Genomic DNA, 27221 nt, shown 5'->3' with positions numbered 1-27221 from the left:
ATAGTAATAAATAATAAAGTACGAAAAATAAAATTTTAGTTAACGAGCAACAAAATTTCAATCGAACTAAGATAAAAATCTGTATTTTGGCATCCCCCGGCAACGACGCCAAAAACTTGATCAGAAAAATAGCAAGTGTACTATTTTCACCAATGTAGTAATAATAGGTTTACCCCAAGTATCGATCCTGAGGACTGCGAAGGAAATATCTTTAAATATTGATACAATTGAACAAAAACTGAAGTTTCGGTTTGGTTGGATTAAATCCTTGCGAAGAAATAATAATGAGAAAATAAATTGACTTTTCTTATCAAAAGTAAAGACATGCTAGGGTGAATGGTTGATTTGGCTTGGAATGCTATGAAACTCAATTTACTCAAAGTAATTTATGTATTTTCAATTACCAACCTCCAGAATGTTTTTCCCTCAGTCCTTAGTGAAAAACCCTTGAACATTCAGTCTTAATCCCAATACCCATGAAGATAAAGAATGAATTCAAGCAATGGTATTATCAAGGTTATATATGGTGCTTATAGGGTATCCCTAGTCCTAGGTGATATCTAATATAATCCAATTATGCAAAAACCCTAACGACTACATTCCTGTATCTGTCAGTCCTTAATTATTCTCTATTTGACCGAAAAAGAAAGCATAAACACATTGCATAATTAAATTTAAAAACATAAACTAATTGATTGATTAACTCAAGAATTCATAGTCATTACATAAACCAAATCAGGACCACCCCCTAGCATTGGGGGGTTTAGCCTCTCATAATATTCAAGAAAGACATAATAAATAATTTAGACATTACTAAAAAATAATGGTGATTTTGATCTTCAATGGTGGAAACCCTTGAATCTCTCCGTCTCCAAAACTCTTGATGAAGCTATCTTCTCTCTTGTGTGATTTTCAATCGTATAATGCAAAAGTCCCTAAAAATTCTCAAAAACTAACCTAAATAGTCTCAGTGCAAATGCCATCCTAGTAGAATGTCTAAAGTACCCTTAAGACTAAGTTTAATGAACAAAAACCTAAAATATAAAATCTGACGCGCCTGCCAACACGGACCGTGCCAGGAAACACGGCCGACCGTGTTGGCTTCCAGACTTGATATTTGTTTCTTCTACTTCAGACCTGCTGACACGAGCCGTGCCAGGCAACACGGGCACCCATTTCATCCCACTGGTTTTTGTGTGGGAGATTTGCAACTTTCTGACTTGGGTCGTGTCAGGTGACACGGGCCGTGTTGGCCTCCAATTCTTCATCATTTTCATCTTTAGTACTTGCCAATCTTCATCCATCGTTGCATTAGTACCTTAGACCGTTCAACTAAACCTGAAACCATAACACTAACAACCAAAAGGCATCAAAAGCATCTAAATAACTCAAATTAAAACACAATGCACAGTAATCACGTAACCCAAACAAACATGAAATACTTAAGCAAAAACAATAAAACTCAAATCAAAGTGTTACCGAATCGACATATTTAGACCAAATGCATGACGGGAATTAGGTAGAAATGGTGACCGATCAATGTAATTAGTAAAAGGTTAAATTAGGTTTTTGAAATAAAAAGGGTTTAGTGAAAGTCAAACTTGTTAGTACGTAGAATTTTGGAAAATTAGTGAAAAGAGACAACCATAACCAAGAGTTTTGAACGTGTGCTTGCTGGAAATTTAGGTAAGGGAAAATTGTTCTTCTATGCGTGTATTACATAATGGGGTAGAGAGGGGTCATCACCCTCCAATAGGATTTATTGCACAATTGTGTTTTCATGAATTGTGATGTGTGTATGAGGAATTCATCTTATTTATCATGTTAATGTGTGATTTACGTGCTCTGCAATATGGTGAATTTTATACATCGATTGGTGATTGAATTCAAAAATTTCTTGATGTAATTATTGTGTGCTTGGAGTTTTGAAAGCATAACCTTAATTTCATGATTGATTGATGATTATTTGATGTTGGATCTATATATTTTGTGTTCCTTGTTGTTTAATTATTATATAATTATTGTGTGTCGAATTCTGAGTGTCTGGATTTTTAAAGAATCGAAATTGGAGGTCCGATAGACCTTCAACGATGAAAAACATAAAATTCTGCATTCTACAACAATGTAGGGCATCGTAAAAGAACTTACCGGGGCCAGCTACGGTGACGATCCAGCCTTCACTGATTAGGCTGCTTTTGTTAAAATATAGTTTTCATCATAACTTGAATTTCGTGACTCCGTTTGAGACGTGGATTGAACCATTGGAAAGCTAACACATATTACTATCTCATGGCGAGGCCCTAAGAGAATAAAGGTGCAATTAAGGGTCTGATTTAATTGTTTTTCTTAAGGTGTAATATTACGTGATGATTAACGATTATGAAATAACTTTAATTACAATGATCGAATGGATTGATGAATTTGGATGTTAATTGATTATTGGTGATAAGTTAATTCATTATTATATAATTAATTGATGAATTATGCATGTATATATATAAATTATATGCAAATTATGAATAGTGATGATATAAGGGGCAGGATTTTACATTTTCTTTCCTTCTTAATTTATATTTTTAATTTTTGTCCTACTCTCTAATCATAGTCTGACTAAGCATCAATGTTGGATGTAGGGGTGTTCACGGACCGGTTTGATTCGGTTTTGAGAGTATTCAATGCTCAAACCAGTCAAAAATATATGGATTGATTTGGATTGGATTTGCACACATTTGCAATAAAGTCCAAACTGAACCAAACTGAGAAACAACGGGCTGGTTTAGGTTGGACTGATCGGATACACTAACAACAAATGTGTACAAGTATTTTTAAAAAATATCTAAACTACATCCACTAAATTTCAATAATAATATAAAATTCCTAACTTTTTTTCGTTTCTCCATATAAATTATAAATGTCTCAAATAGAATTTCATTTTTTTCTTCTTGAAGTTGAATACTTTATACTAATTTCCATGATAATTATGATATAAACTGTTCAAATTAGTTATGGTTGGTTCGGATAGACGGGTCCGCAGGTAGAGTTTTGAAAATCCGATGCCCGAACCAATTAACAACGGATTTCATTGGTGTGGTTCGATTTCCTCCCGAACTAAAAAAATGCCCGAACCAAACACTTGGATTCCGGTTGGTTCGGATTTGCCCGAACCAATGAACACCCCCAGCCTGGATGAGGCAATTGAGTACTTGAAGTCACTGCAATTACAAGTACAGGTAGATTCCTCTATGTATATGTGATCTTTACAAACGGTCATGCGACTATAGTACTAAGTTGGTCATGTAGTTTCATTTCTTAACCAGAGAGTACAACTAAATGTATTGTGATCTTTACAAACGATCATGTGACTATAGTACTAAGTTGGTCATGTAGTTTCATTTCTTAAACATAGCGTACAAGTTATGCAGATGATGTCCATCGGATGTGGCATGGTACCTATGATGTTTCCCGAAATACAACAGTATATGGACACCAATTGGAATGGGAATAAACATGTCAGTAATGTCGTTTCCTAATGTGTTTTCTGGTTCTGCATTGCTTGCAAATTTTGGACCAAGGTTCGCAATGCCTCCTTTCCACACGCCGCATGTTCCTACACCTGATTCATTCACAATGCCAGCAGCAAATCAGGTAGATAATAATATGCCCACCTTAGTTGGAACACATAATTCAAATAAGTCTGGTATCCTATACTTCACTGATCCTTATCAACAATACCTTGAACCCCACCAGACGCAGTTTCAGTTAATGCATGTATTTTATCCACTAATGCTATTTCTGATTGGGATTTATTTTAAATAATATGTGAAGTAACTTCTTGCACATGAGATCCGTTGGATTTGAAAAACAAAACTTCTTCGATATTATTGTGTAAAACTTGATATTTTACTTTTAACTTAACTAATAAGAAAACTTTTGTTTTGCAAAGTTTCATTGAAACTTTGTTTTTTCCAAAGAAAGATCACAACAATGTTAACGTTTATGAGTCCTTTTCCATACCAGAATCAATTTACCTTCGATTCAAATTTATATTGAATCCTTATTATACGGTGGTATTAAACTTGGCAAATTAATTTGTAAAAAGAAAAAGTGTCAATGAGGGAAGACAAAAAACCAGAGAAAACTATGTTACAATAATTTACATGTTAGCGGTGTAATGCATAGATTAGCTTGCAACTGAGAACTGATAAAAAGGTCCTTCTGTTACACTACAAAACTTGGCATATGGGTGGCAGAAAATATAACTGCAATATGCAATCCATTTTTTATTATGCATAGTTATCCATGTTCTGTAAAATATTGACTTTACAATAATTCTAGTAGTACCATTTTGATAGCTAGTGGCGGTAACAGCTATACAATAATAAGCAGCACCATTTCCGTAAGCTCTTGATTGTAACTATCAAATTATCATTTATCTCCTGGACATCATCAATAAAAAATGGAGATACTTAGAAGCTGCCAAGTTTAATACTACCGTATAATAAGGATTCAGCACAAATTCGATAATAAGGATTCAGTATAAATTCAAATTGAAGGTAAATTGGTTCCGGAAGATAGAAGACTTTATTGAAATGGTAAACAACACAGGAACATACTAAGACTCAAAATAATAAACCATTCTTTTATATTCACCTAAGCTAACCAAATCCGGAAAAACACTAAGATACAGTAATTTACCTGACTGGCGGCTTTCTAACTTGCTGGCATTTGGTTGGTTCATTGTCTGATTCTACACATGGAAATGGACTCATAAACATTTACATCATTTTGATATTTCTTTGGAAAAAACAAAGTTACAATGAAACTTTGCAAAACAAAAGTTTTCTTACTAGTTAAGTTTTGTTTTTCAAATCCAACGGATCTCATGTGCAAGAAGTTACTTCACACATTATTTAAAAAACTCCTAATAAGAAATAGCATTAGAGGAAAATACCTGCATTAACTGAAACTGCGTCTGGTGAGGTCCAAGGTATTGTGGATAAGGATCAGTGACGTTTGGGATACCTGACTTATTTGAATCATGTGTTCCAACTGATGTGGGCATGTTCTTATCTACCAGATTTGCTGCTGACATTGTGAATGAATCAGGTGTAGGAACATGCGGCGTGTGGAAAGGAGGTATTGTGAACCTTGGTCCAAAATTTGCAGGCAAAACAGAACCAGAAAACATATTGGGAAACGGCATTACTGGCCTGTTTATTCCCATTCCAATTGATGGCATACACTGCTGGATTCCAGGAAACATCATTGGTACCATGCCACATCCCATGGACATCATCTGCATATGATGTATTCTCTGTTTAAAAAATGAAACTACATGACCAACTTGGTACTATAGTTGCATGGCTGTTTGTAAAGATCACAAACACGTAGAGGAATCTACCTGAACTTGTAACTGCAGTGACTTCAAGTACTCAATTGCCTCATCCAGCATAGACGCTTTGTCAGACTATGAATTACGAGTAGGAGAAAAATTAGAAATAAAAATGAGGAAGGAAATAAAATCTAAAATCCCGCCTCTTATATCATCAACAAAATAAAGAACTGGGAAATCTTAAAAATCAGTTTACCTTATTAGATCGAGGTATAAGTTCTTGCAGAGCTTTCATCTTTTCATTAATCCGATCACGGCGCCTCTGCATGTAATGCAAAGTGAAAACTTTCAAGTTAAAATAAACGACATAAAATATATGAACTCAAAGAAATGTTTGGAGAGACAACAGACCCTCTCTGAGAGACTATGGACCTCAGCAGCACGAGATCTCTTTGTTGATGTTCCACTGGTTTTATTTTTGGCTTCCGCATATTCAAAATCAATATCCTTTTAAAGCAAGACAAATAGAAATAAGAATATAGAGGTTGCAAATGAAATTAGTTTGAACAAATTGGAGGAAAACAATCAAAGATAAAAATTTTAAAAAGTTACGTTGTAAAATAACATGTCATTACAGTCACATGTCCTCTCCCCCAATGCCAAATATACTGAATCACTTGTTTTCTGTTTCGGAGCATGTATTATTCGTTAACATTACTTGCCTAGTCTACCATCATCCTCATTCATAATAATGCCTACACCTTTTCTGACCAGCATCGGAACAAAAAATATCATGATGAGTACCTGGTATGTATTTATGTTCAGCTAAAAATTTCTACTTACTTCGACTACTAAGTTATTCTATCGATTCATATAAGGGTGTGGAATGTTTCACCAGTATTTATGTTCAGCTAAAAATTTCTACTTAGTTCGACTACTAAGGTATTCTATCGATTCATATAAGGGTGTGGAATGTTTCACCCGTAAAAACCATGTACCATACATAATGCCTTTTCTAAATGTTCATATTTGTAGAACTTTTCCATTGAATAGAATATGCATTCAGAGAACTTTAGACCAGCTAAGTGGCTCATACACAGCATCATGACAGCCTATATGTTAAGAGGTTGACGCACAATGCAGCTTTCAAAATGATCATGAGATCATGCAGCCACCAAATCTACTCAAAACTTCCCATGACATTTAAGGCCCCATATCTACTCAAAACTGTCATTTCTCGTATATATTAACCTAACCAATGACACTTGAATTGAATTCAAGGTTATGGTAAAGGGAATTGGTGGCACAACTATCATTCAAAAATTTTAAACAATTTTTGAATAGATGGAGTATTATGCATATCCTATATCATTAAATTATGACCATACACGTGGCATATTAGGCGAATGCATTACTTTACTTAGGTGAATGCATTACTTTACTTTTATGATGCGTTGATCTGTGTAACTGTGTAACTGTGAAACTGTGTAACGACACCTCATAGGGAATTTACAATTGAATACTGAAAATGACACAACAAACTAAACAGCACTGAGTTAACTCATTCACCTCGTTTTGATACTTCCATTCCTCTTCCTCCCTTCCCTTCCGCTTCCGGTCCCGTTCCGCTACCTCCCGAACCGGTTCTACATCGCTACTCGAACCATCTGGTTCGTCAAACGTCGTTGAAGGCGCCGTCAAGCCGGTTTCTACTTCCGTTGGCTCAGCTGAGCTTCTTAGCGTCTCCGATACCGCCGTTAGCATCACAGCCGGCGTGTCACACGAATCTACTATTGTTGATTCCCTTCTAGACAACGGTTCTGGTTCAGCTCTAACACCGTGCCTCGCAAAGTATGCGAAGTTCGGAGGCACCGGCTCGGACCTCCGTTGTGGAGTTATCATGGTAAAATCGGCGCAGAAAGATGGATCGAAAGGAGAATCATCATCATTAGGATAATGAAGCCACGAAGCCATTTCTCCTTCTTGCATGAAGAGATGTTGATTCTCCCTTCCGCCGGGAGTGGAGTCGTCAGAGTTTGTCACCGGCGGTGGTTTGTTGATATGGCGGTTGTTTTGAGTCTGCGTGACAACTTGACCGTTTTGCCATAGTAGCTCTATGATCTCATCGTCTGCACTGTTTCAATTTTCATAACTCTTTGGTTAATTAAAAATTAAAAAAAAAAAAGAATAGAAAGAGAAAAAAGATGAAATGAGAAGTTACATGAAGGGTTTCTTAGGGCGAAGTAACCCTTGTTGATCCATTGGCGACGAGTTACACAGTTTGCAGTAGAAATTGAATATTGTAATTTAAGTTTAGTTTTGGGGTTGCATGTATGTTGATTGGCCTTAGAAATAAATACAGTAACAGAGAAAAAGTCAGAAGAACAGAACAGCAGACGAGCGAGGCCACAAAAACCCAGAGATAAGAAAACTGTTTCTCTTCGAATAATGCTAAGCTAAAGGACGAAACACTTTTTTGACGCTTTGCATTCATTTTCTCCTCTCTCTTTTTTCTTCTTTGGAACGTGTTCGGATGACAAATTTTTGACTGACAAAAGGATTTTTTTTAAAAGGAGTTGAAATTATTTATGTTAAAATTTATTATTTGAATAAAATGTGATAGAATTTTTCAATTAATTTAATTTTTATGTTATTGTTTTATGTTGTTATCCTCTCCGTCTAAAAAAAAGTCTTTTAAAGTTGTTAGGTTGTTATCGATATATTAAAAAAAAAAATAATCATTGAGTCAACAAAAGTAATATTTTTATAAAATTAACTTTAATTATTATTGATTATTGTATATTGTCATAACTTCTAAAGAGTGTAAACAATAATTATTAAGAATAAAATTGATAAAATTTAATTAATATTACATTAGAAAAATAAAAAAACATTATTTAGAGACGGCTTTTTATTAAAAAAAAATACTTATTTTGGGATAGAGGAGTATATTATAAAACATTTTATACCCAAATCACACATTTATATTATTTTAGGTGTAGTTGAAATAAAAATCAAACAATAATTAAATCTTGCCAGGCAATTACAGAAATGGATACGTTTGTTTTGATTTTTCTTTTAAAAACTGATTTTTATAGCATTATATAATTGTGTAAAAAATATTTACAAATTTTTTTTATAAAGGCTTTAAATAAAAATTTGATTTGAATAGTTAATTTTAAAATATTATTTTAAATATTTTATTATTTTATTAATTTTTTATATTTAAATTTCAAAAAATTATTCAATTTTGAAATTTTTGTAAGTAAATTTTAATAAAAATTATTTTTTAAATATATTATTTTTTAAAAAATTGCAATTTTGATTATGTTTTAATTTTCAATGCTATATGTTTATTTATAAGATGTTAAAATTAGTATTTTAATTTAGAAAACAAGAATATAAAAAAAATGGTAACATTTTAAAAAACAATTTTTATAAAACTTATTTTTAAAAATATAAAAAAAAAATTTAAAACTGAAACATGTTCGGACCGTGTAAAATTTACTTCAATGTAAGTGTATATTAATGAATTGATGTTTTAAATAATATAATTTATGTAAATATTTTTAATAGACTAATTTAAACAAATTTACAACTCCACCTTCATAAAAAAAAAACAAGGTTAAAAGTCCATTGTTTAGTTATTGACAAAAGTGTAAATATAATACTAAAAAAAATTCCATTTCAAATCTCCACTTTTCATTATCTATCTCTATATGTAAATCTTATTCTTTTTCTTACGCGCTTTTTCTATGTACAATTTTAACGCATTCTTTATCGCCTTAAATAATATATCATCATGTTTGTCGTTCCTAATATTAAAATACTAAATAGTATACCACAATGTTTATCGTTGGCAATATGAAATAGGGTTGATTGGGATGATAATGAAAGTCAATGTTAATTGTACATTTTAAAATGATCCAGTGGGTAATCACTACTTCTAATAAGGTGTAACACATTGGTGAAGGTTTGTTTTTATAAGTGTTTGAAGAAATGAAGTTAAGCATAGAGGGATCTATGGTGAGGTGTTTTTGATGCATGTCAAAACATTACACTATTGTGGGTGATACACATGTTGCATAGAGAACTTGTGACAAAGGATGAGAGAATAGAGAACTACAATATTGTTATGCTTTCTGTTCCGTTGCGGAATGTTACATACCTATCCCCTTTGGCTACTAGTAGAGCTGTCAAAATGGGCTCGGTCCATTGGGCCGGCCTATAAGCCCTACAATTTAGCGCGGGCCGGGCCGCAAAATACCTTAAAAAAACATGACCCTATCTTTTTGGGCCAGCCCACCGGGCCTATGTTTTTTATGGGCTGGGCCGGGCCGGGCCAAGCGGGCTTCGGGCTGGCCCATTAAAAAAAGATTTTGGTAAATTTTGGAGAAAAAAGATTGAGATAAGATATGATTTTATAAATGTGTTTTCAAGTCATAAATAAAAGTTAAAGAGGATCAAGATATATTTTCAAAATGATGTGATCAAGGAAATGGTTGTGAGATGTAGAGAAGATTTGATAAGTATTGATGATAATATTAAGTTATTTTATACTTTTACATGGATGATTTTGTGGTATTCATATATATTTATGCATAAATATTTTAAACATCACTTATATACGTTTATGATGACTTTCTACTTATCTTGTATTGCATTTATTCATTACATCCTTTTTATAAAATTAAAATTATAATATTGAAATACGGGCCGGGCTGGCCCATCGGGCCGCACGGGCTTTTGAAAAATGGGCCGGACTCATTTTATGTGGCCCATTTAACAAATGGGCTGGGCCGGGCCAGCCCATTAAAACACGTTGGCCCATCAGGCTGGGCCGGACTGGGCCGGGCCGACCCATTTGACAGCTCTAGCTACTAGAGATGGGCCAACTGGTGATATGCCCAACGAGTCTAATGATGTTGGGCCAATCAACACCAAGCCCAAACGTGTCATTCATACACCAGAAGGATTTAACATGTCACCCCAAGGTACCCTCAAACACAATGAAAAGACCAAAATGTCCAACATGTAAAAATTCTAAAACATTTTCAAATTTACGTGACATACCGCATTTTTCAAATTCACAGGCGATACCGGAAATTTGATGACTAACAGTAAGATTTCCTGTTTTTTTATAAAATTTCCGGTATAATCAAACCGGAAATTTCAAAATTTCTAGTATATTGCCACCGAAAATTTTAAATTTTCGGGAATTTTAGAAAATTATATATCGGGAATTTTGAAATTTTCGATAATTCTTTTAATAAACAATGGAATTATAGGGAGTATAAGGGATACTCCGCCCGATAAAACAAACCGAAAAGCTCCGACTACTCAAAATGAGAGCGGTAGAATATTCCAAGTATAGAAATTACAAGAATCCACCTGATTATAAAAAGAACAAAGCCAACTCCAAGCAGTGAAAACTATCTCTGACATACATTCAATGAAACTAAAGGTCCCGTTTTTGAAAATAACCGCATTCCTCTTTAGCCATAAACACCAAATCGACGATAGCCAAATAACCGCTCCTATAGTCCTCTTTGTCTTGCTAGCCAGCTTATCGCAGTGATGGAAGAAATTCACAAACTCCTCTAAAGACATACTCGTGAAGGCTCCAAACCACACGTACACCCTCCGCCATATACGCAAACAAAACCTCACAACTCCAAAACAAATGCATAAGAGATTCTTCTTCCATAAGACAAAAAACACACAAAGAATCATTTCCCTCCACCAATATTCCCCTCTTAATCAAGTGATCTTTAGTAGCTATTCTATTATGGATAAACTGCCAACCAAAGAACAAATTTTTTGAAGGAACTTTAATCTTCCATAGATGAGTTAAAGCCTTTACCGTAGTTTGGTTAAGAGCTGGCCCCGAGAGTTTTTCCTTGAAACGCACATAGCAAGATTTAACCGAGAACACACCATCATTATTTGGCTGCCATGTGAACTCGTCTTCCCCGGTCTCCTTAGGGCAATTCTGCTGCAGAATCGCAAGCAATTCTTGCTGCAACCCACCAATCCCTGCGCTGCCAGCAGGAAAAAATGCCTCAGCGCTCCAATCACAGCCAGCGGTAAAAATCGTCTCCGCATTCCAATTCCAACTGCCCTCAACGAAAGTACTTGCATTCAACACAACCACCATATGGTTATTTGCATATTGGAACAGCTCAGAAAAAGCTTCTATGAGCGGCTGCTCTCCCGTCTAGCTTGCATACCAAAAAGGGATGTCAGCCCCCGTTCCCTACACTATACGCAACAACACCAGAAAAATGATTTTCTTGTAAATTCTCATAATTGTCTGATAAGATGAGATATATCCACCAAATAGAATCACTCTTCTTCACGACGGAAATATCCCCAATTAAAACCTTCAACTTTAAATTTCCATATCTAGATTCAAGAATCTCTCGCCACACCGCTTCCTTGTCCGTTAATATCCTCCATTTCCATTTACTAATCAAGACTGCATTCATAATCTCCACATTTTTAACTCCCAAACCTCATTCTTCATGAGATTTACACACCGTATCCCAACTAATCCAATTAATCGACTTTTTGACATCACTCCCGCTCCAAAGAAACTTGCTTTGAATTGTTCTAATCTCATTTAACACCTTTTTTAAGGCCTTGTAGAAGGATAACGAGTAGATAGGTATCGCATTTAAGACCAAATTTATCAACGCCACTCTACCCGCGTTGCTGAGATGAAGACCTCTCCACACTGCCAACCTCTTCCGCAACATTAACATTAAATTTGTCTGCATGGATCTCTTCCTAGGATTGTCGCCGACCCTTACCCCTAGGAACTTGAAAGGCAAGCTTCCCACTTTACATGAGAGAAAAGAGGATGCGGCTTCCATAAACCAATCACCTATGTTAATACCGTAAAGATTGCTCTTGTGAAAATTAATCCTTAATCCCGACATCAATTCAAACCCTCTAAGAATTGCTTTTAAACTCCACAAGTTTGCGGTATCACCTTCGGCTAAAATAATAGTGTCGTCCGCAAATTGAAGCATATCAACCTCCTTTTCACCATTGACCTTGAAACCACTGAATTCTTCAATTTCTTTAGATTTCCTCATTAGAGCCGTAAGAGCCTCTATGACTAAAACGAACAAAAAAGGTGACAACGGGCCACCTTGCCTTAAACCTTTCTCCACTTTGAAATCCTTTGTTGTACTTCCATTGATGAGGACGAATAACGAATTAGTGAAAATAAAGCCCTTCATCCATCTCATCCAACGCGCACCGAACCCCATCCTCCTTAAAATATTTCTCACAAAGTTCCAACTAACTCGATCATACGCCTTCTCGAAATCAACTTTCAACGCCACACAACTTCTTTTATTTCTTTTAGCTAAGTCCAACACCTCATTCACCACTAAAACTCCATCCGCAATGTTTCTCCCCAATATAAAAGCCGTTTGATTGCTCGAAACTAACTTCCCAACCATCCCTCTCAACCTTGTTGCCAAACACTTAGCCATAATCTTGTACATACTACCCACAAGACAAATAGGACGGTATTCATTCAAGGATTGAGGATTTTTCACTTTAGGTATAAGAGTAATGAAATACGACGTACAAGACTTTGTTAATCTAGCCCTTTCATGAAAATCCTTCATAAAATTAAAAACATCAACTTTGAGCATTTCCCAATTTGATTTGAAAAACTCCAAAGAGAAACCATCTGGTCCGGGACTTTTGTTGCCATCACAAGACCACACGGCTTCTTTCACTTCCTCTTCCGTAAACGGTCTCTCCAACCAGGCCATTTCATTCTCATTCAAACTATTAAAAGAAAGGCCCTCCAGTATAGGTCTCTCATGATCCTCTTCCTTGAAAAAGTTATGAAAATAGTTTTTAACCCCTTCTTTAATATTCTCTACACCTTCCACCCTACCTTCCTTTCTTTCCAAAGATGTAATGGCGTTTCGTCTTTGTTTTTCCTTAATAGCATTGTGAAAAAATCTAGAATTCTTATCACCCTCTTTCAACCATAAATTTCTTGATTTCAATCGAAGAATGCTTTCTTTCACATTCAAACAATTCCATAGCTCTTTAGAAGCTTCTTTTCTATCATGAACTAAAGGCTCCACATTTCCTCCCATGTTCTCCTCAATTAACTTGTCTAATTCGTTTATTTTGCCCGCCTCCTCCTCCTCCCAACCAAAAACTTCACGATTCCAACACCGGAGAATCAATCTTAATCTTTTTAACTTCTCATACAAGATGAAATATCCCCTTCCATTGAACTTCATTTTATCCCACTCATCCTATATGAAAGCCTTAAACCTTCCATGTTTAATCCACGTATTATTAAACCTAAAGGGTTTAGGCCCCCAATCAATGTTCCCCAAGTTCAATCGAATAGGCGCATGATCGGATATATCCCTCCTTTCTATTCTTTGATCAATCACCATCCAAACTTCTATTAACTTCCTCGAGAGTAAAAACCTATCAATTCTACTCATGGCCTTACCGTTATCTTGAACCAAGTGAACTTTCCTCCAGCACACGGGATTTCAACCAAGTCCATAGACCCAATGAAATTAGGAAACTCCTCCATACCTTTGGTGAAACGGGTACCTCCTTCTCCTTTTCTTTCTTCTCTTTTCACGACCTCATTTAAATCTCCCACCACGTGCCATTCCTCTGATCCTCTAGAGTTCTTCTTCTCCACCAAAGAATTCCATAATAACCTTCTTTCCATCATACTACAAGGAGCATAAACATTCACCAAATTATAGACCAACCCCTCCCAATTTATGTTGATACCTACACAACCTTTGCCATTAAAGATGTAATTTAAATACAAAGAGCCTCTCTTCCACAATATTACCATGCCTCCCACAATGCCTATCGAATTGCTTGCCGTCCACTCTACATATTTACTGCCCCATAAATCATACGCTACAGAATCATTGAAATTAGAGATTTTTGTCTCTTGGATAAAACACACCTATACTTTATTAGATTGAATCAGATAACTGATTCTCTTCCTTTTGGAAGGAATTCCACCACCCCTGATGTTATATGAATATAAATTCATGATAACAAAGTTTGATTCACCTTCTTACTCTTCAGACCCTCCTTATTTCTCAATTCCATATCTTCTATCAGAATCTCATTCATATAGTCTTCCTTACCACTCACCACCCCCAATTCAATGATATAACTCCAAACCTTCTTCCCCACATCAGACTTACTAGACATTCTATTATTGCAGCGAAGAATATCAGATTCAGAAATAGAATTACATGTGTAGGACTCACAAATGGAGATTGAGTCGTTAACAGAATCAAACGCTGTCTGCTGGTCTCCTCCTTTCTTCGCTTTACTTCCTCCCCTTGGTGCTATGCACGCATAGAACGATGAGGATATGTTAACATTTTCCCCCAAATTTCTTACTGATTTCTTATTTTTCTTATTGGGCTTATTTAGGCGTAAGTTTTGACAGGCCTTATTAAAAGACAATGAGCCTAAGTGATAACACTCTTTCTCCCCCGGCCCATATTTATCCAACAAACTCTAGAAACTCCAATTTCGGTCCCACTAGGCACATGGTAATTAACCAAAGGATTATCACACTCTGCCGAATCCCTTACTCTACTTTTTGACTTCTGCCTCCTGAAATGACACATCTTCCTGTTCATGTAAGTCAAATACCACGTTTTTGCCCTTAGATAAAAGACCTTTCCTTTTCTCGAGTAACATCATGTCTGACACTACAATTTTCATTCTCGATGTCAATCTTCTCTCCATACTTCCCATCCAAATCTGAATCATCAAACCTCCCTACCTCCTCTGGCAGTTTCTAGTTCTCCTCCGCCTCTTCAGAGCCAAAGTCCTCCATGGAAACAAGAGAAACCGTTTCTGACTCTTCCAAGATCCTTCTTCCATGCACCTTAAAAAGGGACGGATCTTCTTTCATGGTAACGTATAAGGGAACTCCATCTACAAACATTTTCACTGTTCCATCTATCTTCTCGTTCCACCCAAATTTTATACATATTCTAGCCTCATCCATTCTTATCTTCGTCGACGTCTCATCATCACACTTAATGTAGCTTCCTCTGGTTTCTGCTAAGGATTTGAACAATTTTTCACCCCTTGCATGACACGGGATGCCTTTAATCCTTAGCCAAATTATTCTGTCTTTATCCACATCTAATGGTTCCCATGGTATTATGTTATTGAACCATTGTTCCCACCAAACCCTCCGATCCTCTATAAATAACTCAGTCTCTCCTGAAACCAAATCTTCCAAAGGAGTTACTCACATGAGTTACTCTAATGGAAAATATACCTTCTTCAAAAAACAATTGTTTTAGATCAACGTCCTCCCCTGGGTTCTTGATGATTCCTATGTAAGCCTTTCTATATAGATTACACTCTTCTTTCTCAGATGAGAAATGCAAAATATTAGCTATATTCTCAACACCACTAGTTCTTCTTATATCACTTTTGTTCTATAAAACATCCACAAACGATCGATTCTTATTTGAGAAACTACCACTTGTGCTACCGAAAGCACCTTGTCCTTGCTTCCAACCTCCCTTAGCCCCTAATACGCTCGCCTCTGCAACAACACCTACCTTACGTTTCAAACTAACATCCTCCTTGATGACTCTCAGAAACCTAGGCAAGTTTGCAAAAAGTTTCCTCCCTTCAAGAACTAAGTTATCCATCTTAATAGCCAACAGTTTCACATCCTCAACATTGAAAAATCGTACAAATCCATATCTTCTCCCACGCCTATCTCTTTTTGGTGGAATAACCACTTCGTCTATCTCACCCAGCTCTTTAAATTCGAAGAACAAGACCTTCGCATTCCAGTTATTATCAAACTCTGTAATGAAGATTGTAGTAGTTGGTCTGAACTCACCCTCTTCCGCTTTTCTTCTACCTCTCTCCCCTCCCGCCACATCCCACTTAGCTACCCTGCTCCTTCTGCCATGGCTGCCCATCACCCTTGTCCATCCTCCTTCCCTTGTTGTTTGCGATGCTATTTGAGGAACCATTGGAAAAAACCACCCTTAACCCTAACCGGAAAGTTAGAGAGAAGGCAGACTCTCACTAAATTTTTAGACATAAGTTCTTGTTCTTTAACAATCTACTATCTAGCTATTATTAGAAGATGCCACCATTCTACCAAAAATGTCATTCACTCTTTCAAAAATTACAAAGCAAAAAGGGTATATTAGTATTTACATAAAGATCAATATAATCACACTCCCTATTCAATAAAGTGTTGACACTTTGCAATGCAAAACCACTTTTTCATTTCAAATTATATTTTCCATCCTTTTACAAATAAAACTATTTCTATCTTTCACTCTCTCTATTAAACACCCTACACACTTCACAATTTTCATTTTAATTTTTTCTCCTAGATTTTTTTCCCTTTTTATTTTTCTAAACATAAATAAATTAATAAACTGGATTTTTTTTAATGGAACGAAGAGGAACACGTAAAAATTTATTCAACCGAAAACATAATTATTTTATGATTATTAAAAAATTGTTTTTAAATGTCAAAGTTTCTACTTTACTGACGGGGCATTATCAGTAAAATACCTATTTTATTTTAATTAACAATTGTCTTTATTTGAGACACAAAATTCTTATTTTTAAATGTCAAAACTTTTATTTTACTCACGGGGCATTATCAGCAAAATACCTATTTTATTTTAATTAACAATTGTCTTTATTTGACACAAAATTCTTATTTTCAAATGTCAAAATTTCTATTTTTACTACGGGGCACTATCAACACGATACCTATTTTATTTTAATTAACAATTTCATATAAATACACAAATGAATGACAATTATTATTTAGCTTTGTTATGATTCTTACAATATTTATCTCAAAATCATATTACATCTTGCTCATTATAACTTTGCACTTGTCTTTAATCTTATGGCACACAACAAATTAGATCCAAACAATATAATATGTATAAATGTTAATTTGCACTTGATAAAGTGACACTGGACACAATCAATTAAATTTAGACAAAAAGAATACATAAATTGACTCTTTCAATGATGAAATATTTTAAATATTAATATGTATTTAAATCTTTTCATTGTAGTATGATTGAATAACCAATTCATTCTTACTCTCAATATAATTTGTTATTTAGTAGGTGTTGAGTTATCACACATTTGCACTTGTCTTTAATGTTAAAAATGTGAATGAAATACTTTATGAAGTGTCATGGGACACGACCAATTAAATTCTAAGCAGCTAAACATATATAAACATAACTCTCAATTTACAGTATAATTTTACACTACTAAATAATTTTTACCCGTGCGGACGCATGGGTATATTACTAGTAAATGTCTTATTTTCAGTATTTTGTAATATTTTTAATTTTTTTCCCTTTTTTTAATTTGTTTCAGTGAAGGGGTACCGGAAATTTAGCAGGGGTACCGAAAATTTTGGTTGTACTGGAAATTTTAAAAGAGTCTACCAAAAATTTCGTCCAAAAATTGTTTGTGTTTCATTAGAGGCATTTCTGGAATAAAGAAAATGAGGGGTGCCTTATATAATTTTAGGGGTGACATGTTAAATCCTCGTACACCACCAGTGAAGCTCAAGGATTATATGTTTTACAAGTGAAATTAGCTTAGGGTTTTAGAAGGGGACTTAGGAATAGATTCTAGTTGTGAGTAGGGATAGGAATAGGCTCGACTGAGCTCGGCTTTTCCAAGCCTGAGTCTGACCTGCTAAAAAATTTAAAGCCTAAGCTTGACCTGTAGTATATCGTAGGTTTATTTTTTTAGCCTGAGTATGGCCTTTTTGAAGGCGTGATTGGCTCGTTAGCCTACTTAAAAGCCTATTCATTTGAACATTCGTAAATAAGTCATTCAACTCAAATTTATATAGACTAACAAATTAAAAGATCAATGAGATTAAATGTTTGTTTGCATTGATTTATTTGAGTTTCCTTAGTAGTATAAATTTTGTGATACTATTTGTTTGAAAAAACTTATGGAAATAACTTATGACATTGTTAATAAATTTTTTTTTCATCTTATTTTCATAATTTCTTTAAGATAACTAATATTTATTTTTATATTTTAATTCAAAATACAAAATACAATATAAAAAGCCTAGACTTTTTTATTTATATAAAAAGTCTGGCTTGACATAGGCCTATGTAAGTTGGGCCGTAGGCCCCTGTTAATCGATCTGGTCTATTCCCACCCCTAGTTGTGAGGCAGTTGAAACTCTATTTTATATTTATATATTTGAAAAATATATAATGAATGTCCTTAAGTAATGATTAAACAATTAAATATACAAATATTCAATTGAAAAGTGATTTATTTATTTTTTATAAAAAAAATTAGGTTTATATTTTTCAATTCAAAAGGTGGATTTTTTTTTATTCTTTAACTAACGATCATACTTAAAAAGTGTCATTAGGACACTTATTAGCCTGCTCAAATTTCTCAATAAAATATTTTGTAGAAAATCTTTCATCATATGTGATATAATAAAAAATATTTTGTTAAATTTAATATGTTATATAAAGTCATATCAAAAGTTCCATAAATACAACTTAAATAGTAAAAACTTGTAAACATTTGATATGAAGTAGAGCAAGTTTGTATTTATAATTTTTTATTTTTCAACATTTAATGTATGTGATTATTGCAGCTATGCACTTTATTATATAACTAACAATATTGATTTTTTTTCAAATAAATATTTAATCATATTTGAAAACACATCATTTTGAAAAAATTAAAATAATTTTACTTATCACAATATTCACTTTTCTTGGTGAAGAAAATATAATCACTTTTTTTTTTCGGTTCTCACAAAATTTCGTTTAAGAACAAAAATCAATTAATTGGGTCCAATCAGAGTTTGTAGAACTGGGCCGCAGTTGTGAATTTCCAGACAATCTTATCATGAAAAATCTATATGCCACCCCTTTTTTATACTTGACACCTCTATATCTTTTTAATTCAATTTTATTTTTTTGAAAAATGTTCAACAAAAATATTGAGAGACAAAGAACTTTTGAAAAAAATTTCGGTATGCATTGTCAAATTTTCGGTGCAACTTACCGAAAATTCCAGTTCATAAAAATTTTTTCGGTATATCATACCGTAAATTTTAGATAATTTGAAATTTCTGGTAGATCATACCGGAAATTTTAGTTAATTTCAAATTCTCGGTACATACCGAAAATTTCAAATTTCCGGTACATACCAGAAATTTCAAATTTCCGGTATACCAGAAATTTAGGCTTGCTCACATAAAATATCCCAGCATTTCCATCGCGAAGGATTCCATCCAGCCACAGTTTCGGTATCACTTTTTTTTTTAAAAAATACCGAAAATTTCGAAAAAACCGGTAAAAATTTATACTTTTTTTAAAAAATCTAGTATTTTTTCGAAATTTCCGATAAAAACATATATTTTTTAAAATTAGTGACTTTAGACAATGGTATAATAATAAAAACATAGCTCCGAGAAGTGACATGTTTAATTTTAAGAGTGACATTCCTCGACAATCTTATCCTTCATTTCCACCCAACTTAATAATAGGTTTACTTTTTACACCATATCAGTATTCTGGATTTGTTATAATTTGTTTTTTTTAGTATTTTGGGCTAATATATTTTTAATTCTTATTATACAATTACGATCGTTTAAATTGAGTTTTTATATAAACCTATTTAATTGTAATTCTAGTAATGTGGCACCATGTTATTAGTAAATAAAATGAAGATGCACTTCAAACAACACTATAATACAAAATCGGAAACTTTCCGCTAAGGATTAAAAGAAGGGGTTACTCATCACACCCTATATGTCATTCACATATTTTGCTGAAATTTTAAAATAACTCTTAAGTTAACTTTGAATTTTGTAAAAAAAATAACTCTTAATTTTGAATTTTAAAATTCAAGCGCACTTCAAATACATACTATTTTTGGAGAATAGAATAATCTTCAAAACTAGATATTAAAAAATTCTTGAGGTTGGAATTCAGATGCGTCTAACATATCAAATATAGAATGAAATCAAGACCACACAGTTTAAAAATAATATAGATTCCAAAGTCTGATTTAATATGAAGATTGAAATTGAGATGCATCTATTTAAATAAACTCGCGCCTTTCTCTCATCCTTCATATTTCTATTTTTGCAAGAGAGCAAAAACAAATAATACTCTTTTAAACATTTGTGATATAATATTTTAATTATTTAACTATGCATTTATTTTATGCAGTACAGTGATACATTAAAGTGTATCGGCCATGATATGAAGGTTGCAAAGCTGGCGCAACCTGATGAGCAATGTTTTCAAGATGTCATGCAACTATCTAGGTTGCAAGATTTATGTAGGACTGGATATGATTATACTAACCATGGCGTATTGTCTATTTTTATAGAGAGATGACATGCAGAGATGTCGTCATTTTATCTTTTGATAAGTGAGATGTCCATCACACTTGATGATGTCTCATGTCTCTTTCATCTTTCCATCAAGGAAAAATTATTAAACTACTCCAGGACTAGCAAACTTGAGACACTAGACATGATGGGGACTTATTTGAGAGTTGGCCTTGGAAAAGCTCATGAAGAGTTAGATGACACTAGAGGATGTCACTTTAGGTTTTCCTTCTTGATGGATTTGTATGAGCACCACCTGGCTCTAACCGTGCATGCCGATGGTGACGTTGCACTAGTTGCATACCACAAAGTGTGCGTATTGAGGTTATACCTCTTAGTTTTGGTTGGCACACTTATTTTTGTGGATAAAAGTGCGACCTATGTCGATGTTATCAACCTTATATATATTTTTGAATTAGAGAGGATCCACGAGTATAACAATGTGGTTTCATGTTTTTTGTACCTCTACTCTAAACTAGCTTAGGGTGGTATATGGAAGATTTGACAGATGACTGGAAACAACTATCTATTTAAGCTATTTTTTTGCACCATTACTGATATTAATTTAATAATAACTATGATACATTATTATATTACTAATATTTCTTTTCACCAATATTTTGCACGACTTTCTGACTTGGCACATGTGGAAGACTACTTTGGAGCTTTGTCACGTGCATGCTCAATCATCTTGCTCAGAAGGAATAAGGTGACTGAGTTGTTTCGAGTAGTTATTGGCCACATGGTGCCGGATGACATTTGCATTATTTCATATGCCGATCACCATGAGACACGACCCTTGGAGACGGTGGCATTGTACTTTGGATGGCTTATGTACCCCCAATTTGCCTAAGTGAGTCCTGCGCTAGTTTGGGTATACCTAGATACCTCACCATTCCTTCTATAGCCACTGTCCTCCCTAGAGTTGTTGATGAGATCGTTACAATGTACTTTGATCATTTAGCGCTAGAGGATGTACGTCGTGTGTTAGCACCTCTTCCATATTGTATGAAATATGGCTACATGGTTTTATAGAGTTTCACATCCTTACAAGACACCCGATGCAGAGGGAAATCCCTTAAGGCCATCTCATCAGGAGATCTTAGAGGAGGAGCATGTGAGGGTGGTTCATGTTGTTGATGTATTATCAATATGTAACTGCATTGTGGCCATTGGGAGAGATACCATAACTAAGGGAGAGTTTGTGGAAGGCACTCCTCAGATGACCACTCTATAAGCCATCTTAGCACAGTTACAGAATGTGTTGTAGTACCAACGACATAGGAGAAACAATGGCGTTATATATGCTCACTAGTGGAATTTTATTTGTATATTTTAAAATTTTTGTATTATGGTTTATACTTGGATTGACTATAACATTGTGACATTTTGTTTTTGGCATTTTGACGCACACTCACACACACACACAGTAGTTCCTCTATTTTGATCTTATTATTGAATGACAAATTTGTATGATTTATTGTGAGATTGGTTTATAAGTGACTTATAAATGTTTGTGATATATTTTTCAGCCTCTCAAGCCTGGTGTCAAGGGGGATAGGATTGTGATTCTAGAAGATCCAAAAGGGAACAGAAGCTTGCAAGTATAATCTCCATCGAAGGATCGTCTGGCCTAAAGGTACAAATTCTCTAAATGTATTTAATCTTTGAAATAAGTTATCTGCAATATAGAGATCAATAAGAATATGAGGTCTAACATCTCTGTATACACTACAAGTTATTGATAACTCTCATTGATCCCCTTGGTATTTTCAAGGAGACTTTAACACCATTATTGGATTTTATGAGTATCATGGATCCCATCAACCAGCAAGAGTTCCAACTGATGAATTCTGCAAATGGACAAACTCAAATCACTCCATTCATCTTCCCACCTCTTATGTTCCTTTCAATTACTCCAATGGTCACAAGGGTCATTATCACATTGAAAAGTGGTTGAGTAGAGTTATTTGTAATCAGTCTTGGATTGATAAATGCTCCTCTATTTCTTGTTGTACAATCGACAAGAATAGGTCAAATCATTACCCCATTCTCTCTGATTTCCAACGCCAAGAGGGCATGTTTACTACTCAATTCAAATACACACACACATGGTCCATACATCCCGATTTCAAAGATATTGTGGCCTCAATTTGGAAGAATATGGTGGTGGGATGCCCAATGTATTTTTTGTGCTAGAGGAACAAGATTATTTTCTTCTTCATTCATATAGTTGTAGTCAAAACCAACACCACTCATATGCCTAGCTATTTTTCATACACACTGACTTGGTCATGCCTTCCAGCTTATTCAGAAGGGTGACTTATTCCCGTAGGTCAGTAGAAATTTTAGTGAGATTAGCTTTCTCTTGAAGTAATATATTTATTTGACAATTTTTGTTTCTCAATTGTCATGCATTATTCTTTCCATTTTACATACATCAATCTATATGAGTTAGCAACATCTTCATTTGAGATGTCTTCATCACTTGATTCACCATCATTTTGGTCATTTGTTTTGTTCCTTAGGAGAGCAGTGAAGGCAATCACATTGTTAGCCTTTTATCCTCACTCTCATATTCAGTTTCTTCATCCAAAAGAGTAGCATAGTACCCCCTTCTTTTGTTTTCTTAGGTAGTAGGTACATTCTGCTCGGACGTGTCAAAAGCCTTCACATTCATGACATTTTATACCCTTGCCTTTGTTCATACTGTCTCCATATTTGAAACTACGATGTAAGTTGAAGCCTTTTGAGTTGTCAAGAACTTTTACCTTCACATTTGTCATGACATTGTTCCTATAACGTTTTTCAAGTCTTCTCATTACTTTGCCAAACCTTTTTGCAAGTAGATTAATAGAGTTGAACATGTTCTCATCAATATCTTATACTTCTTGCTCCTTGTCTTCTTCCACATCAACTTTGAAAGCAACTCCCTTTCTTTTATTTTCATCTTTTTTCACTAAGAGCTATTTTAAAAGCCAGCAATGAGCCAAAAAGTTCATCCACTTTTATAGCACTGATGTCTTGAGCTTCTTATATTACCGTCATTTTCATGTCAAACTTATTTGGAAGTGATCTTAGGATTTTTCTGGCCAGTTTTTCTTTAGACATTTTTTCACCAAGAGCAAATGAGAAGTTTTCTATTTCACGAACATGAACATAAAGTCAGTTGTAGTTTGATCTTCCTTCATTTTTAGGTTTTCGAACATGGCGGTGAGAAGTTGAAGTCTGGACATCCAAACTTTGGAGGTTCCTTTATGAGCAGTTTTGAGAATCTCCCACGCTTCTTTGGCTTCAGTGCAAGTGTTGATAAGTCGAAAGACATTTTTGTTAAATCCATTGAATATGGCATTGAGAGCATGAGAGTTCCCATGAGATTCATCATCTCCATCTTTAGACCAATATGCTTTTGGATTTAGGGATTGGGTCTCATTTGGAGCAATAACCACTAGATGTCCACTCTTTTATGATTACCTTCCATGTTTTGTTGTCCATAAATTTGATAAAAGCTATCACACGAGCTTTCCAATAGTCATAGTTCGTGCCATCTAGCATAGGTGGCCGGTTCATAAATCCTCCTTCTTTGTTGTTATCTATTTGAACAAAACTCATAAGTTCACTGGAGCTCATCAAAGCAGGACAGGGTGTCTGCTATGATGCCAATTGAAATCATGTTCTCCTTCTGGAAAGATGTCAAACACATTGTGTGAGATAATGTGTATGAAAAGACGGATGCAGTAACAATAATGATGCAAATAAACTAAATTAGACACAAGGAATTGGTAACCCAATTCGGTGCAATAACACATATGTCTAGAGGGTTTTAACCCAAGAAAGGAAATCTCATATTACTATTAAAAGTACAAATTGGTCTTAGATGAAATTTTCTAGTTCATTTCCTTTTTCTTAATACTACCCGAGAATTTCTATTTAGCACTCCCCCTAAATATGAAACCCCTCTCACTTTCTCTCAACAATTATTCCTAGTGTTGGAAAGATTACAAAAGTTGGAATGATGGAATTATTATAACTCAATAAACGAAGTTGTATTCCTTCAGATAAGAATGATCAAACAAATATAGTTTTACAATATAAACCATATAAACTCAATAAACACAAATGCCTTGTTGATCTCTCAACATTTGACTCTTCTGATAGGGAGTGTGATTTCTTAAATAACGAGTCGAGAAGTTGCACCTCGTGAATAGGGTTTTGAAAACTTCCCGCTGAATAAAACACACAAAAGTGCATATCCAAATTGTGATTTGACTTGATTTGCAATCTATCATAAATTAAATCCCAATAAATCTGATTTGGTCTTGATCTGTGATCATTTTAGGAATTCTTTCTTGATTCCAAAAAATACATAAACACGATGATAAATAAGGAAACAAATCCGGCGCCTGATTGTGACTGGCGCAACAACTTTTGGTGAAAAATGTTCCATTATGTGTGGGACATCTTGATCCATATCTTTATCGCATTTTAAGCACAAAGAGACCATAAGTCTCAAAATCATGTCATGAAATCTTGAATAACGTGTTACTTATAAAAATGTCGTCATCACTTGTAACAACAAGTTAATTGTAGAGGTTTTTTGGTCCCCCCTAATCATTTGTAATTTTCAAGAGCCACCTAAACCACTAATAGAACCATGCTAGATCTTAGGAAAAATAACCATCATAAACAAAACAATTTCCTCCAATAGCAACTTAAGACCATAACCCCACGAAAAATAGGTCACACTAATGAACCGCTTTTAGCTTACACTAATAATAGGACTCGCGAGCCAGTTAAAAAATAATATGGCTAGGCTAGCAACCTACCAAGATACCATTTCCAAGAAAAAGATATGCTCTTATCTTCCATATCCCCCCTGGTCTTTTAGCTTACCTATAAAGATGAGCTCATTCCGAGATTTCCCAATAGCTCTTACCCCTGAGTACCAAATTATGGTAAGCCCGTCTCTCACCCTACGCAAACCCCCTAGAGAATAAAATACCTCATAAATGAGATAATATCTCACGACAAGACAATTATTCTCCCTAGCCACTGAAAAATCCTATACCATAGGTTTGTGATCTCTTCCATGTTCTCTTTACTTCAGATAAGAAGTACTTTTCAAAGAAGAATGATCAAAAACTTGCACTAGAAGTTTAATAGTACAACAGTACACTATCTTCTCCACTACTGCAAGGACGTATTGTACGAACTCGATTTTGGTGTGCTCTTTGTCCTCCACGATCTTTTTGGATCTGTTACATCAGTTGCAAGGAAAACAACGTCTTGTCATTCTCAACGGTCATCTTCATGGGACTATATATATGAGACACTCTCCTTTGAAGAAAAATTACACATGCTACCAATTTACGACTGAAGCTACTCAAGCGTTTCAAATATAATCAAACTCAACATACATATCTTCAAAGAAAAAAAAGCAGAGAAAGAAAGAATATTAGAGAGGTTATTCTAAACACTCATTTGTGAGAAATCTATTTCTAAGAATTTCTGTTAAGATTTGTAAATCTGTTAAGATTTGTATTCCTAAAGTGACTAGGTTAATACTTGAGAGGGCTAAGATGTCTTTCTAAACTCTTAGAGTTTGTTTGTAATTTTTCAAGATTAGTAGATTCAGTCATTTTCTAAGGCGAAATCACCTCGACGGGTGGACAAGATTAACCTTTTCTAAGGCGAACTTGTATAAACCAAACGTGTCAATCTTTCTTCATTTCTTATCTATCTCATTGATTGTGGTGAATATTTTTTCTAGAAGAATTTTTTTTTAGAAAACTCAATTCAAATCTCCATTTCATGTGTTTTTCTCAACCTTCAATTATAAAATCCAATTATCCATGCCTATTATGAGTTTCACTAGATCTAGTGTGTGGACGACTACAATAAACACTGGTAGACTTGAAAAAGATTGGGTTGAATAAGATCGATTGTGTTTACATTCATCTAACCTCGCTTCAGCACGAGGACCATCGACTAACTGTCTATTATTCTATTTCAATTGCCAATTTATTTCTTTTAAGGTGTAAATAAGTCATTGCAAATATATATATATATATATATATATATATATATATATATAGGGGACGACTCAAGTGAGAACACTTGGTTATTATGAGAAATGAGAACAATGAATCACGACCGTTAAATTTGATTTTAATGGACTGGATTGGTTTCTCTTTCTAAGATCTTTAATATTTAATGGACTGGATCTTAGAAAAAGAAATCAATTCAGTCCATTAAAATCAAATTTAATGGTCGTGATTCATTGTTCTCATTTCTCATAATAACCAAGTGTTCTCACTTGAGTCGTCCCCTATATATATATATATATATATATATATATATATATATATATATAGGGCGTATCATATGAGAATGACATATTTATATGAGAATGTGAGAATGAATCTGAACCATTGGATTTTA

General features: G+C 34.3%; 1 protein-coding gene across 4 annotated transcripts; it reads right to left on the bottom strand.

Moving 5' to 3' along the window:
- Nucleotides 1-2629: 2629 nt before the first annotated feature.
- Nucleotides 2630-7818, bottom strand: LOC131610057 (transcription factor PIF1-like). 4 transcript variants are annotated; one of them, XR_009286395.1, is made up of 9 exons: nt 7554-7810; nt 6902-7466; nt 5744-5839; nt 5589-5654; nt 5402-5467; nt 4952-5314; nt 4696-4747; nt 4342-4436; nt 3491-3613 (listed from the first exon to the last, which is right to left on the bottom strand). XR_009286395.1 is itself a non-coding variant. In XM_058881922.1 (8 exons), exons 1-8 carry the CDS (start codon nt 7592-7594, stop codon nt 3390-3392), a joined length of 1473 nt encoding a protein of 490 aa, XP_058737905.1. In that variant the 5' UTR covers nt 7595-7818; the 3' UTR covers nt 2630-3389. The 4 variants fall into 4 exon arrangements, 3 of the variants coding, with proteins under 3 accessions (XP_058737905.1, XP_058737906.1, XP_058737907.1); XM_058881922.1 differs by lacking the exon at nt 4342-4436 and having other exon boundaries at nt 2630-3613; nt 7554-7818; XM_058881923.1 differs by lacking the exon at nt 4342-4436 and having other exon boundaries at nt 2630-3613; nt 4952-5296; nt 7554-7818.
- Nucleotides 7819-27221: the final 19403 nt, after the last annotated feature.

Source organism: Vicia villosa, linkage group LG6 (assembly GCF_029867415.1).
Source record: "Vicia villosa cultivar HV-30 ecotype Madison, WI linkage group LG6, Vvil1.0, whole genome shotgun sequence".
NCBI lineage: Eukaryota > Viridiplantae > Streptophyta > Magnoliopsida > Fabales > Fabaceae > Vicia > Vicia villosa.
The sequence above is the reverse complement of the archived record's forward strand: the minus strand, read 5'-3'. Positions and strand labels throughout refer to the sequence as shown.